Source organism: Moschus berezovskii, chromosome 1, assembly GCF_049115385.1.
Source record: "Moschus berezovskii isolate FMDL1 chromosome 1, NW_MosBer_1.0, whole genome shotgun sequence".
Lineage (NCBI taxonomy): Eukaryota > Metazoa > Chordata > Mammalia > Artiodactyla > Moschidae > Moschus > Moschus berezovskii.
The window spans coordinates 74,335,349-74,351,340 of record NC_142460.1 but is presented as its reverse complement, the minus strand read 5'-3'; the positions used below and the strand labels follow the sequence as shown (position 1 = coordinate 74,351,340).

The 15,992-nt window shown below is 35.9% G+C and overlaps 2 protein-coding genes across 10 annotated transcripts in view; one reads left to right on the top strand and one right to left on the bottom strand.

Moving 5' to 3' along the window:
- The window catches only part of DZIP3 (DAZ interacting zinc finger protein 3), a 127,194-nt gene extending 116,331 nt beyond the window's left edge, over nucleotides 1-10,863 (bottom strand). For 3 of the 8 annotated variants that reach the window (XM_055420510.2, XM_055420583.2, XM_088836821.1), the window contains exon 1: nucleotides 10,714-10,861. The gene's annotated coding sequence lies outside the window, so the exon portion shown is untranslated. Of the gene's footprint in view, nucleotides 1-1,400; nucleotides 1,423-10,459 lie in introns of those variants that run through there. The other 5 variants (XM_055420053.2, XM_055420431.2, XM_055420344.2 and 2 more) reach the window with 4 other exon arrangements.
- Nucleotides 10,864-10,948: 85 nt separating this feature from the next.
- CIP2A (cellular inhibitor of PP2A) overlaps nucleotides 10,949-15,992 on the top strand; it is a 29,725-nt gene continuing 24,681 nt past the window's right edge. Inside the window, exons 1-4 of one of the 2 annotated variants that reach the window (XM_055420703.2) lie at nucleotides 10,949-11,300; nucleotides 13,022-13,169; nucleotides 13,994-14,106; nucleotides 14,932-15,026. In XM_055420703.2, the coding sequence (XP_055276678.2) occupies nucleotides 11,199-11,300; nucleotides 13,022-13,169; nucleotides 13,994-14,106; nucleotides 14,932-15,026 (458 nt within the window). In that variant the 5' untranslated portion in view covers nucleotides 10,949-11,198. Of the gene's footprint in view, nucleotides 11,301-13,021; nucleotides 13,170-13,993; nucleotides 14,107-14,931; nucleotides 15,027-15,992 lie in introns of those variants that run through there. The other variant, XM_055420780.2, reaches the window with a different exon arrangement.

Here is a 15,992-nt window from a genome sequence, read left to right as displayed (position 1 = left end):
TGACGTTTGATGTACTCCTTTTCTGATTCAGAACCAGTCTGTTGTTTCATATCCAGTTCTAACTGTGGCTTCTTGACCTCCACACAGATTTCTCAAGAGGCAGGTCAGGTGGTCTGATATTCCCATCCCTTTAAGAATTTTCCACAGTTTATTGTGATCCACATAGTCAAAGGCTTTGGCATAGTCAATAAAGCAGAAGTAGATGATTTTCTGGAACTCTCTTGCTTTTTCAATGATCCAGTGGATGTTGGCAATTTGATCTCTGGTTCCTCTGCCTTTTCTAAAATCGGCTTGAACATCTGGAAGTTCACGGTTCATATACTGTTGAAGCCTGGCTTGGAGAATTTTGAGCATTACTTTGCCAGAATATGAGATGAGTGCAATTGTGTGGTAGTTTGAACATTCTTTGGTATTGCCTTTCTTTGGGACTGGAAAAGTGACCTTTCCCAGTCCTGTGGCCACTGCATTGTTTTCCAGATTTGCTGGCATAGTGATTGCACCACTTTCACAGCATCAGCTTTTATGATTTGAAATAGCTCAACTGGAATTCCATCACCTCAACTATCTTTGTCAGGCCCACTTGACTTCACATTCCAGGATGTCTGGCTGTAGATGAGTGATCACACCATTGTGGTTATCTGGGTCATGAAGACCTTTTTTGTATAGTATAGTTCTGTGTATTCTTGCCACCTCCTCTTAATATCTATGGTGAAAGGATTTCTGGGAGAATTGACCATTAATTCCATCATTTCCCAGGAGCTGAGCTGCCATGTGGCAAGCCCCATAGGTAAAACTGGCAGCAGGAGCACTTTACAGCCTTTCTTGGGAAGGAAGGTATAAATGCCTAGCAACAGAAAGGAAGCAGCCGGACTGCAAAGATATCACTGTACTTCTGAAATAATCAAAAGTTCTCACTATTCTAGAAGAGGCTAAAGGAAACTTTTAAAATCAGGGTTATCATGAGGGAAAGGGTGAATCCAGTTTCCCCGTGTGTATTCATTTCAATAGACTTCCCTTGTCAGCAGGAAATGAAACATTTACTCTGACTTTCTGGAATTGAAGAACTGCCCTTCAACAGGAACTATTCAGGTCTGGCTGGCTAACCACAGGGCAAGCTAAAGTTCAGTGTCGATTTAAATCACACCTTTATCCACTATCCAAAATGATTTTATCTGCATGTTGCTTCACTGGTTGAAAATAAGGTATTGCCATCCTTATCTCGAGGCAGCATAATATCTTTTTTACTTGAGCTTCCAGTTCCCACTTTTCCTCTCATGGAATAATAGCAAGCTTTTTTAAATTTAAGAGTTTCTGTTTCCTATTTTTAAAGCTGTGCTATTTTCATCAAAGTAGGCACAACTATTGTTTATAATTTTTTAATCATTCATTTAAACATTTACCTTGCAGCACTGTCACCTCCTTAAACTGTATATATTTACATTGTCTTTATATCCACTTAAATGTTCATCTTAACTCTGTCACTTGACCAAGTTAGAGGCTCCACCTGACCAACAAGTTTACATTTCAATGTATGGGTGGATGGCCTATGGTCCTATGAATTTGCTAGCCTTGTCAGTTGTGGCACTTACAGATAACACATTGCCAGGTGGGAAAAGTGCATAATAACAGCGTAAAAAAAAGCAGTAAAAATAAAGTTCATTTTTCTTAATGTTACTAGCTTGAAAAAAAAAAATATTGGGCTGTGTAAATCTTGGTTATGAGAAGTTGTCCTATGCATTTTTAGGATGTTCAGAAACATGCCTAGCTAGCCAGTATATGACAGGAGCAACTCTCTCTCACCTCTCAGCCCCACTGCAGCAATCAAAAACGTCACCAAACACTGCCAGATGTCCTTCAGGGGACAAAATTGCCCACAGCTCAGAACTACCTAATTAAATGAATTAAAATGAAAAAGCTAACTAAATGAACAAAGATTGTTCTCAGAAATTATAACAAAAAAATCCTGTGATTAGGTATCATGTATGTGTATGTGTGCTCAGCCATGTCTGACTCTTTATCACCCCATGGAATGTAGTCTGCCAGGCTCTTCTGTCCATGGAATTTTCCAGGCAAGAATACTGGAGACGGTTGCCATTTCCTACTCCAGGGGATCTTCTGGACTCAGGTATCATGTATAAACACAACAAATCATTTGTCTATAAAAAGGAGAAATGATAAAGTATCTCATTTAGTTTCCATCAGTGTGAAAAGCTGAGAGGTTGCACAGGATTCGTAGTTAAGAGCACAAGAGACATTGCAGCCGGTTTACAAGAGTGTACAAGTCAGCTTCAACACATATTAACCAAGAAAACTTAAGTGGAATTAACATCTCTGTACTTTAGTTTCCTTATCTGAAAAATAGGGAAAAAGTTGATCCATGATTCACAGGGTGGTTGCAAAGAGTAAATGTTTTAAAACATGTAACTGAACATAGTAAGGACTATATTTGTTACTATCATCATCTTCGTTTAATTTCATTTAAATTTAGGGCAAAATCATTCACTTTCCTTCCAATTCTCTACCTTGGAGAAAAGCTATTATATGAAAAGGAATAGTAATAATGAGACAAGAAAATGGGTCAAAAACATCTTTCAAATATATCCTACATGATAACAACTGGCAGTTTAATCTGCATATACTTGGCACCTTGCAGTTTTCAAATCAACACATATGAATCTGCCATATTCTTTAAACTGCATGATATGCCATTGTATAAATGAAACTATTTACCAGACCACTATTGATAAATATTTCAATTGTATCCAGTTTGTGTTTGTATGTGGGTGTTTTTTTTTTTTTTGTATTATAAACAATGCTGCAATAAACAATTCTGAACATGTAACTTGGTCAAATTTTGAAAGCTACTTTACAAAGCTGGATTTCTATTTCAGCACTGAATTAAATGTACTTCAGGTCTGTTACTAAAGCAAATTCTGACAACGTTAGTTATCATTTCTGCTAGACTTTACCGAAAGAATTCTAAAACACTTCTGTAAGTGGAGATGTGAGATGTTATGGCCACATAAAGTACAGTAACCACTCCAAGGCTGAAAAACCTATGAAGAGGACACTTTCTAGGAATAACTCAGGACATTTTTATGGGAGTTTCTTTGAACCAAAATTTTAACTATTATTAATCTATGTCTGCTAGTCAAATAGAAACAGTCATTGGTGGCTTTGAAAAGAGTAAAGCAGTTTTGCGGCTTCAGCACTCTCACGTGTGAGATAGTAAACAAGAAGGGCTAAAGACATCAGTGTAAACTCAAAGAATAACAGATTGTACAATTAATTTGTTATTAGCTGTCTGAAGAATGGCCAAAATATACTGATTATTTGATTTTCTAAATTTCCATTTATTTCTTCCATTTGGTATTTATTTAGGTTCTTGGCAAAGACTCAAAATGAACATCTGCAAGATATAAAGAATCCATCTTCAATGCTGGAGACCTGGGTTCAATCCCTGGGTTTGGAAGATCCCCTAGAGAAGGGAATGGCTACCCACTCCATATTCTGGCCTGGAGAATTCCATGGTCAAAGGAGCCTGGGAGGCTACAGTCCATGCGGTCACAAAGACACAACAGTGACTTTCACTTTGGCAAGGCCTCAAAATGAACATACCTACACAAGGGAAGCCAAAATATCATTTCCCCCAAGGAAAAAATATATAGTTTGCTTAAGTAAATTCCCAGACTGATTGATGACGGTTGGAAAATCTTTGCAAAAGTTATCAGAAACCAAAGATATTATCTGTCCCAAAAGATCAGGGTACTACTCAGCTCTAGCTATTTAGCAAAGATCAGTTGGCACTATCTGGCAGATCATACCAGGACACAGAAAATAGCAATGCACACCCTATGCCCATCCTTACAAATCTGCCAATGTAACATCCTTGCCAAAATTAGCATCTTGTCCAAAGCCGGTATTTAATTCTCTTCAGATCTAATCAGTCATTTATTCCTGAACTTACACAAGTAAATTTGCAGAATTATATATATGTGTGTGTGTGTGTGTGTTATAAATATTTGGAATGTATCTATTTTAAATATGCACAGGTTAGAATTCACCTGAAAAAAATCCAAATATTAAACAATCCATCAGTTTCATGTTACTTACAGGTAGCACTGCAAAAACCATGCTATTCAAAAATGCAGCTAGGACTGTTGGAAGGACCATTTGTTAAGCAAACTCTCCAAAAGTGGAATATTTTCAGTCATTTAAAAATATTACATTGTCATTACAGTTGTTAGACAATAATGAAAAAAAGGTATGACAGACTTTTAAGTCATGACCCATATCGAGATGACGATCAAGCAGGGAATAGAGATACAATATATACTTGACTCTCCCACCACCAATGACCCTACCCAAATCCAACTTTATCCTCCGTCAAGGTTAAAGATTCTGGAGAAGTCTCCAATTGTTCTGATCACATATTTCTAAAGAAGCAAATCTGAAAATACAATGAAAATATATGGCTAGCAATTCATTTATGCTATTAATGCTACTGAAAGTACTACTATAAAATGAGTAAGACTAAAATAAGTAAAAACAAAAGTTCTAATATTTGTTCCCACACTTTAATAGTCAGTTTCACATATCTAAGGTGTGCATACTCTACTTTGGACTCCCCTGTTTCAGAAAATGACTTCACATTTTAATTCAGGGAACAAATATATACCCCTTTCACGATCTTGATAATTTCTATTTCCTAAAAGACTAGAAAATTTTAAATGAGATATGCAGAAGAAACTGCTCTGTACAGAGGCTTTCAACAAATACTAGTTATAATTAAAAATGATTACTGTAACTTAACTTAAAAGTGTGCCACTTCATGTTTACTTATCTATAAAAAATTAGATTAAAAAAAAATGGATAGCACTTTAAAAAAAAAAATCAAAAGTTTCGGGGATATAAAATTAGATGTGAAAATGCAGGACAAAACATTTACCCAAATTATCCATTCCTTGTATTCTTAACTTAGAGCTGAAGTCTGTGAAATGTACATTAAATAAAATCAGGAACTGTCTGAAAAGTGAGAAAGTTAACTTTATGGTTTGGTAAGTCATTTACAGATTAGCTTAATCATATACGGTTCGGAAAGAAACCAGGAAGAAAAATAATTGTAAATGGAGAATAATTTTGGTTTAGTTAGGTTTCCTGGCTTTGTGATGGAAGGTAAACTGTTTTGAAAAATGAGAGTTAACATTAACTGTACAGCCTGTTTTCTGGCTCTGTATAAAGGCTAAAATTAATTTAATATCAGTACATATTTGAATTGTTTTAATCGTACTGGGGCCATAGTATCCAAATGACTTCATGTCTAGACCTCTGCCAATTTTCTACCACTGATTTCTTCTTCTTGTATCTTTGGAACCTGGGCCAATAGGATTTTTGTTCTACCTGCTGTTTATGCCTACTGAATAATCTCTCAGTTTTAGACTTGGCCTCATGTTCTCACTATCATGGAAGTCCCAGAGTCACAACTTTTTTTTTTCTTTTTCTAAATCCCTTGCTACAGCCCCAGTGGCTAGTACCTGGCACACTTCAAGCATTCAATACTGATACAAAGAATAAAATCACCAATCCTTCCTCATACTTCAAGTCCTCTGTAGGCAGAAATAAAGAGTGAAACCTGTACATAGATAAAGACTTCCTTCTCTGTCGACCTAGAGTCCACCTTCACAAGTTGAAAGCAGCCCAAATTCTACAGTAACAGGAATCCCTACAGACAACCACAGGGTCAACATAGGTTCCCTGTCCTCTGGCAACTACTTCTCGGTGTTTTTGTTTGCTTTTCCACATCTCTCCAACGTCTAAATATTTTAGTTTTCGGGGTTCAGTCTTTTCTATCCTACTCACCCTAAGTCATTTAGTCTTGAGGCTTTACATTTTTATCTCTGGCCTTGACCACACTCCCTTGACTACAAATAATATATTGAACAGCCCACTCAACAGCTTCCAGATGTCTAGTAGATACCTCACCATAACTGAGCTTGAGTTCTGGATATCTCCCCTTCTCCAGAAAACAGCTCAAGTACCCACTCAGCCACGTCAAGCCTTGATCAGACTAATTGCAGTCAACCCACAGACCAAGAAAGAAATTTTCACGGTTTCATCCAGAGTTTTGAGGTGATTTTGTGTGCAGCAAATACTGATCAATACTTCACCCTAATTAAAATTTCAATTCTCCATCTTGACTCATATTTTCTATCTCCCTTCTCTTTCTTTTCCTACATAGCACTTATTACTAACACTCATATATTTTACTTATATCTCTTTTTTTCTTTGCTATATCTCCCATTAAAATAAAAGCTCTACTTGGACAGACATTTTTATTTATTTGATTCACTACTCTATCCCCAGAACCTAGAAATGTACCTGCAACTCAAGCACTCATTAAATATATGGAGATTAAATGAATTAACAATTAGCTCTGTATTCATACCTCTGATATAATTCCTCTATTACAACATTCAGTACTCTGCACTTCTGTCAAAAAATACAGTTCATATCTCCGTTCAATATGATTCATCTAATACGACTTAAACTCTGGTCATGACATTAAAAATTTCCATTTTACTATTTAGCTTTGAAGATAATGCTCTTTAAGTTTTTCCAGAAGATATAAAGGAATTTCACAACCCTTGAGTTGCAAGCTCCTAGGCAAGTTTTAACTCCCTCAAATGTGTTCCCTGATCTATAAATTAGGAAAAATATCTACATCAAATACAAAGAACAGACAGCAATACAAATTTATAGAAGATTTCATGCCAGTCCCAGATAAAGGAATTGGATACTTGGTATTTTGTGTTAAAAAAAATCCTGTGTTCCTACAGCTTTCTATTTTAAGCACTTTGAATTTGTCTATTCCCCAAAAGACTCTAAGCTCTTTGCGAAATAACTAGCATTCAGTAAATATTTGATAAATGAGTGAATATTAGCATTTTAAAAATATTTACCTGATTAAAATAAACATTTTTAAAGTACAACGCAGACACTCACTTTAGCTAATGACTTTTTAAATTTTCTTTAATGAATAATCTTTAATAAAAAATGAATAATCTTTAATAAAAAACACAGTATTGGAAATATACTAAGCCTTCAATTTTACAAAATTATAAAACAAATAAAAGAAAAATACATGTATATGGATGGAATTTTTAAAGAGAAAAGTAAAATTACTGATTCTGAAGGAAAAAAAAAGCAAGATTAATAAAATCAAATTTGGTTCTTGAAAAACTGAATAAAATAGACACCCCCCTGAAAAGCCTAAGAAAACAGATAACTTAAAATGAAAATGAAAATTTAAATTTACAAAGAAGAGATTAAGAGAATTATTGAATACTGATGCAACTTTACATCAATAAATTTTCAAATTTAGAGAAATAGTTGGTATGCTCAAATTTTTTATTTCCAAAGTTAACTCAAGATAGAAAAAATTATCAGATCAATAACCATGTTATAAATTCAAGTATCTTCTAAAAATCTACCACTAAATGAGCTATCACACTTGATTTTATAGGTTAGTTGTACACAATCTACAAGAATCAGATGATTCCTATGTGACTCTCGTTAATCTATAGCAAAGAAAAAAGATGGAAATTTTCCAATTCATTTTTCAAAAGTAACAAACAACCCAAATTCCAAAAGAGAGAATAAAGAAAAAGCTATTTTAAATTCTCCCAAACATAAATACAAAACCCTGAATAAAATATCTGCAGCACAGCAAATACAAGGTTTGCTACTACTACTTGTGTGAACTTGGGCAATTATTTCACCTCTCTCAAATTCTTCCATCTGATCATAACAGAGATCATAACAATACATAAAGCATGATATTATAAAGATCAAATAGCCAAGTTCTTAAAACAGTGGTTGGCATATGATAAATGTTCAATATGTGTTAGCTGTTACAATCAACTGCACTACCAGTTTAAAGGGACAAATAAGATATATAAATATTTGATAACTTTTTAGCAGACATTCTGACAAATCTTTAAATACAACTGGTATTGCCTAAACATTTTGAAGAATACTTATCTCTTGGCAACTGTTGTACAAATTATACAAAGCGTTAAAATACTGATCATTCTCATTCAATGAAGTAACAATGTTCATTATCATTATAATTATTCCCTAGTTTAGAAATTACACTGATGAAATAAAGCAAGACAATAAATATTGGAAGGGATTCAATTATTATTTTCAGGTGATACATAGCTAGAAAATTTAAGAGAGGAAGCAAAATTGAATCAATAAGGATATTTCAGTCAGTAAACTGAGTAAAAGATATACCACAAATCAGTTTCTCTTTTACCAGTAGCAAAAACAAACTAAAACATTTTTAGGGGAAAAAGAGAATCCACTCACAGTAACAAAAATTATATAATATCCAGGAATAAATTTAATGAGAATGGTACAAGACTACATGATAAGCTATACAATATTTCACTGAACATAAAATATGACGTGAATACTTAAAATATTGACTACCTCAGCAGTTTCTATATCTTCTCTATCAGCCAGACTAGAAACTTGGAATCCCTTCTAGTTTTCATCCCTCTCATTCATCCATTTGAAATCATTCAGAGTCCTACCTATTTCACTTCATATATATTTCTTAAATTTGTCACCTTTTTGCTAACTCCACTTCAATTATCTCAGCCATCCTTTGGAAAGACTCCAGTAAAATAAATATTCTTCCTACTTCTGGGCTTATCTTCCTCAGAGTAACAGAGTAATCAATCTAAAACACAAACCTAACTTTCAGGACCCAGTTTGAAACCAGAGATCACCATTTAATCAAGATAGAGTCTCAGCTCAAAGGCTAGTACATCTAGACCCAGCTCCATTTCCTCCTCCTCCTTTTCCCCTTTTTGGGTCTTAAAAATATGGCTGTTTCTCATATTGGGATACACAAGTATGTGACAAAAGATGTCAGACCTTTTCACAGCTCAATTTTTGGTGAAGATTTTCTTATACATTAAAATAAATACGGAGATGCAAAATGTGTGCGACTGCTCAAGTTAAAATGCAAGATTTCAAAGGACAGTACTTTAAACAAACAGCTTTGACCCTTTCCCTCAGATCTAAATGGGGACAATCATGAGGCACTTATCATTATGAATGAAAAGTCTAATGCTGTCAAACTCCTATCACTGTATTGCCAAGGTATGCCAGACAACTGTTCTTCATTGGTTAGCTCATTTTATAATAACCTGACATGCTGCTGCTGCTAAGTTGTTTCAGTCGTGTCTGACTCTGCGACTCCATAGACGGCAGCCCACCAGGTTCCCCCATCCCTGGGATTCTCCAGGCAAGAACACTGGAGTGGTTTGCCATTTCCTTCTCCAAGGCATGAATGTGAAAAGTGAAAGAACCTGACATGACTTCATCTCTACTACTCTCACCCTCGTTTTCTACTCCAGCCATAGCAAAGTCCTTGTTGTTCCTTATATTATCAAGCTCCATTTCAAAGCTTCCCCCCTAGCTTCTATCTAGAAATGTTTCCCCTTAGAAAGCACAGGTCTTTTTCAACTCAAGTATTTTTCAAATGATGCTTTCTCTATCCTGACCTCCCATTTCCCTTTTTTAAACCATTTCTCTAGAGGAGTAATTCTCTTTTCCTCCATCTCACTTTCCTTACTGTACTTATTATTTACTGTTTTTCTTTCCCCTATCAGAATGTAATGGTAGGATTTTTGTTTCATGACAATAGGATTTTTACTTTATTTACCGAATCTAGTGCTTAGACCAGTGCCCAGCACATCGTAGGCTCCAGCTATTTATTGAACGAGCAATCTTATGTAATAGATGCTACTGTTAGTCAGATTTTATTTTAAGATGAGATCGAAACAGTAAGAATGTGCCTATGGTCACAGAGTAAAAGGTAGACCTAGGATTTGTAAGCAACCAGCCTGGCTCCACTTTTCACCATAATCGCATGATGCCTCTAATTGGTGACTTTTGTATGTACTACTATCCAGTACATTTAATTCCTTCCCAGCAGGGTCCCTAACTAGCAGGATTAGCCCACTTTATACACTTGATAATTGTTTACAGAATGAATAAATGCGTAAACACACTAATTATCCAATGATTTATGCCTCAGTTATTTTACCTTTCAGAATTGCTTTTTAATATAAAAAATAATTCCTGTCTTTAAAAATGTAGTGACGCAAAACAGGCTTTCTTTGAATTGACAAAACATAATTTCCGACAAATGGTTTAATAAAAAGGATGTGTACCCAGTTCTCACAATTTTCTCCAAACTGGCTTTTAAAGCTTCATTCAACAATAGCATACATTAAGCAAAAAAGCTCCAGAACCGGTCTGATTCATTTCATGATATTCACATGCATAATACTATTTCTGAACAAAACTGCAGTGCCATTTCCTTAGACACCAAGATTTATAAAACAATCAATCACGCCAAATAAAAGCAGACACCTTCACTTACAAAACTGACGCTAATAACAGCCTTCGGAGCAACACCTGGCACAGGAGTCACCTGGGCCAGCTTTCTCAAATAAATTGACGACTATCACAAGCGCATGACTAACTTGCCACCGAATCCGAACGGCCAAAGGTTTACTCTGAGAAACCACCATTCCTCAGCAGAAGCGGTGGACAAATAAGCGATGTTAAAAACAGGCCTCTCCCGGGCCGCCTCAAAACCTAGAACCCGAGATTCTCCTCCTCAGAGCTCCTCACCGTGTCTAGACTAGGGGAAAGCGACCATTTCTCAGGTAGAGGATGACGCACAAAGAGAAAAATGGCCACCCACGGTGAAGACCAAGGAAGCAAACGCAAACAGGGCTCACAGACGAACAGGGACCCCTGCTACCCAACCGCCCCTACGCCAGTGGAGGCGCAATTGACTTCTCGCGAGATTTTTCCGCTTCACGGGATCTCGAACTAAAACCTCGCGGGTTTTCAGATCGGGGGTCTGAAAGGACAACTACTATCCCGTCTCACGGATTCACACTGGGCCTCGACACCCCCACCTCCACCACTCCATCCCAGCCCTCCTTTCCTTCGTAGGGTGCCATCCTCAAGTTGCCAAGGGACTTCCGGAGCTCAACCGGAATCGGAAGCTTCTGGGAGCCAGGGGGTGGAGAAGAAAAATCAAAAAAAGCGCGGTAAAAGCTGGAGGACGGTGGTGGTACTCGCTCCCAGCGGCCCTGTGGCGGGTCCGGATGGACTCTACCGCCTGCTTGAAGTCTTTGCTTCTGACCATCAGTCAGTATAAAGCCGTTAAGTCCGAGGCGAACACCGCTCAGCTTTTGCGGCACTTGGAGGTAAGTAAGGGGCTCCAGGGGTGGCGGACGAGACGGACTTTCCTGTAGCCTTCGTTCACCTTGTGGCCGAGATTGTAGCGGTCTCAGCCTCGAAAACAAAGGGCAACTCCTCGCTCCCTCCGCTGTCTTTTTGTTTTGCTACAGAAAGCGAGTGGTTGTCACCTTTGAATTCCCACCCAACGCCAAGCCTCTCCGCATTCAGCTGACTGCAGTGAGGAAAGAGTACTGAAAGCTGTAGGAAGAGGGAGGGTGAGACAAAATGTTGGGGATTTCAGCGTATTTGGAGTTGGTAGAGGAAAGAGCTCGGAGCTGTATCTTTTCTTTTGCTTCTTATTTTCGTTTTTCCATTGTAACAGGCCTTTTTAGAGGTACAGCAATTCTCGGAGGTGGAGATGCTAGAGAATAAGGATTAAAATTTGATTCATCTCTTGTCCCTTAGGCAATTTGCAATCTGAACCTGTTGCTTATTGCTTTTAGTTGAATTCATGTTGATCTCGAGCTCGAAAATTATTATTTCAATTTACTCTGGATTGAGAACCAATCTTGTTTACTAGTAATCATAATCCTTTTTTCATTACCAAAATGTATTGCTCACAGTTTTTAAGTCCTAAAATGCTGAATTGTTGTCACTTTTTCCGTTACTTCACAAAGATTTGCCTGTAGAGTGTGCTTATTTTGTGTTTAAAGATAAAATCACAGCTTTCTGTGATCCTGTTTGTTTTTAGACTCTTAAACTCCGGCTGTCATTTGTTATACTTTAATGGAATTCCAACTAATACTGACATCAGTTTAATTAAAAGTAATTAAGCTCTAAGTTACTCTTAATTCTATGTTGCAGCTTCTCAACATAGAATTGAACATAATTTAAAAATATATCCTATTTGTTATATTAACCCTATGATGAAAGGCTATATTTGCAAAGATTAGAAACTGCTACAAAGAAGGCTATTGTGAATGGCCCAGCAACATCAGCCTTTGTTCTAACTGGTGGACATTCTCTCGAGGTTCTCTGGGACTCCTCTTATTACTACTTGAGCTGCCTGCCTCCTAAAAAAAGTTTTAGATTGTAATCTGAAACATTATTTATTATTGAGAATAACCAGGTATGTTATGAATCTGAGCAGAGTGTTATCAACAGTTGAAAGAGACTTCAAAGAAATTTGAGGCTTAGAGATTGACTTCTATGTACTCTGTTCCCAGACTTTTCAAGAGGTTTACTGAAAATTCTTCTACCATTTAATTGAAAGATAACACACGTGCATTGCATGAAGTGCATTAATGTTAAATGAAGTAGTTTTATTTTTTTTTAAACCAAAGTGTACTCTCAAGTAGCTAAAACCTGTTATCATGAGGTAGAACATTTCCAACACCACGTTAGTTGTCCCTTACATGGATTGTTCAGATGTCCCTTGTCCAGATAAGTGGATTCATATGTACTTTTTGTCCTATAGGCTAGTGTAACAGGCAAACCTAACCTAATTAGTGGAAGAGAATTAGAGAAAGCTTAGTAGAGAAAACAAAACTGAGACGGGAATAATTACGTTAGTTAGTGAGTGAAGGGATAGGTGATCTTCCGTGTAGAGGGAACAGCATGTATGAATTTTCTAAATTGGGGAAGAGTGTGTCAGTGCCACTTTGGAAGAAATGGGTTTTTATTTAAAATGGAGAAGAAGTGAAAATTGCCATTTCTTAACTAACACATTTTAATGACTGTTTTCTAGGTAATTTCTGGACAGAAGCTCACTCGGTTGTTTACATCAAATCAGATACTACCAAGTGAATGCTTAAGTTGCCTTGTAGAACTACTTGAAGACCCAAACATAAGTGCCCCACTCATCTTAAGTATCATCAGTTTGCTATCTCAACTAGGTAATGTATTTAGTTTCGCTTTTTATTTTTTAGAAGATGCATGAATTTAGTATTTTCTTAAAGGGCAGGTTCCATTACAGAATCTTTTGGAGGATGATTCACATTTGAAAGATTTCTTTAAAAAGAAAAAGATTTCTTCGCTGCAGGACCTCTTGGAACTATCTTGTTGTGGATCTCTTGTAAAGGGAATATTATACGCATCCTTAAGTTTATTGGAACAGAGAATCTGAAGCAAATCAAGGGTTCAGTGGTCTACAGAAAAGAATGTACCTTGGGAAATGTGGGCCTATTTTCAAATTAAAAAAATACATGCACAAGTGTCAGTATGAACAGTATTAGAAAATCATAACTAGTGATCAAAATATCATCCTTTTTTTGATAGACTATACTAAACCTAGAGCTAAAAGCTAAAAATGCAAGTGTTGCTTTTTTTTGCTTTTTCCTACCTTGTCTTAGTTTTTATATTTTAATTCTCTGATTACTTTTTTTTCCTGATTTGTGTTTGGGGTACAAGGGAGATATTTCTGTGTGTGGTTATAAAATTAATACATGCTTATTTAAAAAAAAAAGTGATACAGAAGTGGTAACAGATCATTTCAAATAGACGATAAAATTGTCCTATATCTGTGTTGTCCAGTATAGCAGCCACCATGGTTGAAATTGTGAATTGGGAGGTATTTGTAAATAAAATAGTCACATCATATTTTATATTTTTATATAACAATAAATTTAACATGAAATAAGTTATAAATTATTTGTCTTTCATCCATGAAGGCCATATATAAAGATGATCTCCTTGGTGTCATTTTATTTTAACTTAACAGCTATAGACAATGAAACCAGAGACTGTCTTCAGAGTACATACAACCTAAATAGTGTGCTGGCAGGAGTGGTTTGTCGGAGCAGTACTTGCCACAATGATTCAGTGTTTTTGCAGGTATAAACATCTACTTTCCACTTTATGCTTATTCTTCCTTATTTTCAAATCAAAATTGATAGTATTTATTATGAAGTGCTGGCATACAGTGTACTACATGCTGGCATTAATACCATCAATAAATTTAAAAACTGGTTAGTCACATGTACTACCACTTAAGAGATTCTAAGGAAGAAAATTTACATCTAACACTATTATTGAAGAAAAATTCACATTATAACTATTTTGACAGATTTATAAACATAGGTGTCAGCATTTTGAGGTGTAAGCTGTTTGTATTAGAATTATAATTTAAAGTTAGCATCTAGTCTCATACTGTTGAGGAAGCATTCTATAAAAATTGAAGCTATAGATTTAGTCTTCTTTAACATAGGCTTAAAGCTCTTATACCCATATTTCTTTGAACCTAAAATGCCGTCAGTTGTAAGAAAGAAAAACATTGCCAATTAAACTGACATGCAGTTTTAAAGATGGTAAAATATGAATAAATGTATCTTAGAATTGATAGAATATATTCTCAACTTGCGTATAAGTTTAAGATGATTAAGGAAGCCAGATTGATGAGACAATGCTGTGTTTGAGATAGAATATATAGAAATGTGTGAATCAGGAGGTGAACTTTTAAGGTCTCATTAATTGTGTATGTTTAAGTAAAATCTCATTACTTGCATGTGAAAATAGAACCTTTATAAGATGTGGAAAGATTTTTACTCTAAATGCCTCCTAAAATGGTTACATGCTCAGAATATGTGTGGGAGTTCATTTTTGTGATCATGCAAATATATTTTTATGTGTTTATATTCATTGCTATTTTCTTATTCTCAGTGCATTCAGCTTCTGCAGAGGTTAACATACAACATCAAAATTTTGCATTCTGGTGCCAATATAGATGAATTAATTACATTCCTGATAGATCATATGTGAGTATGCAACCACACATGTAACCAAATAATCTACTGGTTTATGTTTTTTTATTTTTTTAATGTAGAAAAAGTTGATTCCATTATAAGCACTTACACAATTAGTCAGAGAGAGTAACAGGCCTGCTGGTGAAACAAGTCACCTAAAATAGAGGTGATGTCAAACCAGTGGTTAAGGACTAACTCCTTTAAAACAACAACAACTCTTATCCAGGATTAATGTAACTTAATCAAGCTATCAATTGACTCTTTTCAACTTAACTAAACAGTCTACCTGTGGTATAACAGTCAGGTGAAAACATACATCTGTACAACTTGTAGTCCCAAGTTTTCTTTTTAAAACCATTTCACAGACAGGAAAGAAATAATATGAAACCATTCAAGAAATACACTGACAAGCAAAAATATATGGGAAAGAGGAACACATTGAACACATTGGGCTTCCCTCATAGCTCAGTTGATAAAGAATCCGCCTCAATGCAGGAGACCCTGATTCGTTTCCTGGGTTGGAAAGATCTGCTGGAGAAGGGATAGGCTACCCGTACTCCAGTATTCTTGGACTTCCCTTGTGGCTCAGCTGGTAAAGAATCCACCTGCAATGTGGGAGACCTGGATTCAATTCCTGAGTTGGGAAGATCCCTGGAGAAGGGAAAGGTCACCCACTCCAGTATTCTGGCCTGGAGAATTCCATAAACTGTATAGTCCATGGGGTCACAAAGAGTTGGACAAGCCTGAGCAGCTTTCACTTTCAGAAACACATTGTGTTGACTTAATGGTTTATTTTAAACTAAAATATGTAATGATTCAATTTTTCTTAAATAATTTTTTTTCCTAATTTTTAAACTGAGATGATGATTCCTGTTTACTCATTGGATGATTTCGAGGATCAGATGGTACAAAACAACTTCAATTTTTAGAACAGAAATTTATGAAATGATTGAGACAGAAAAACTTAACTGAAACTGA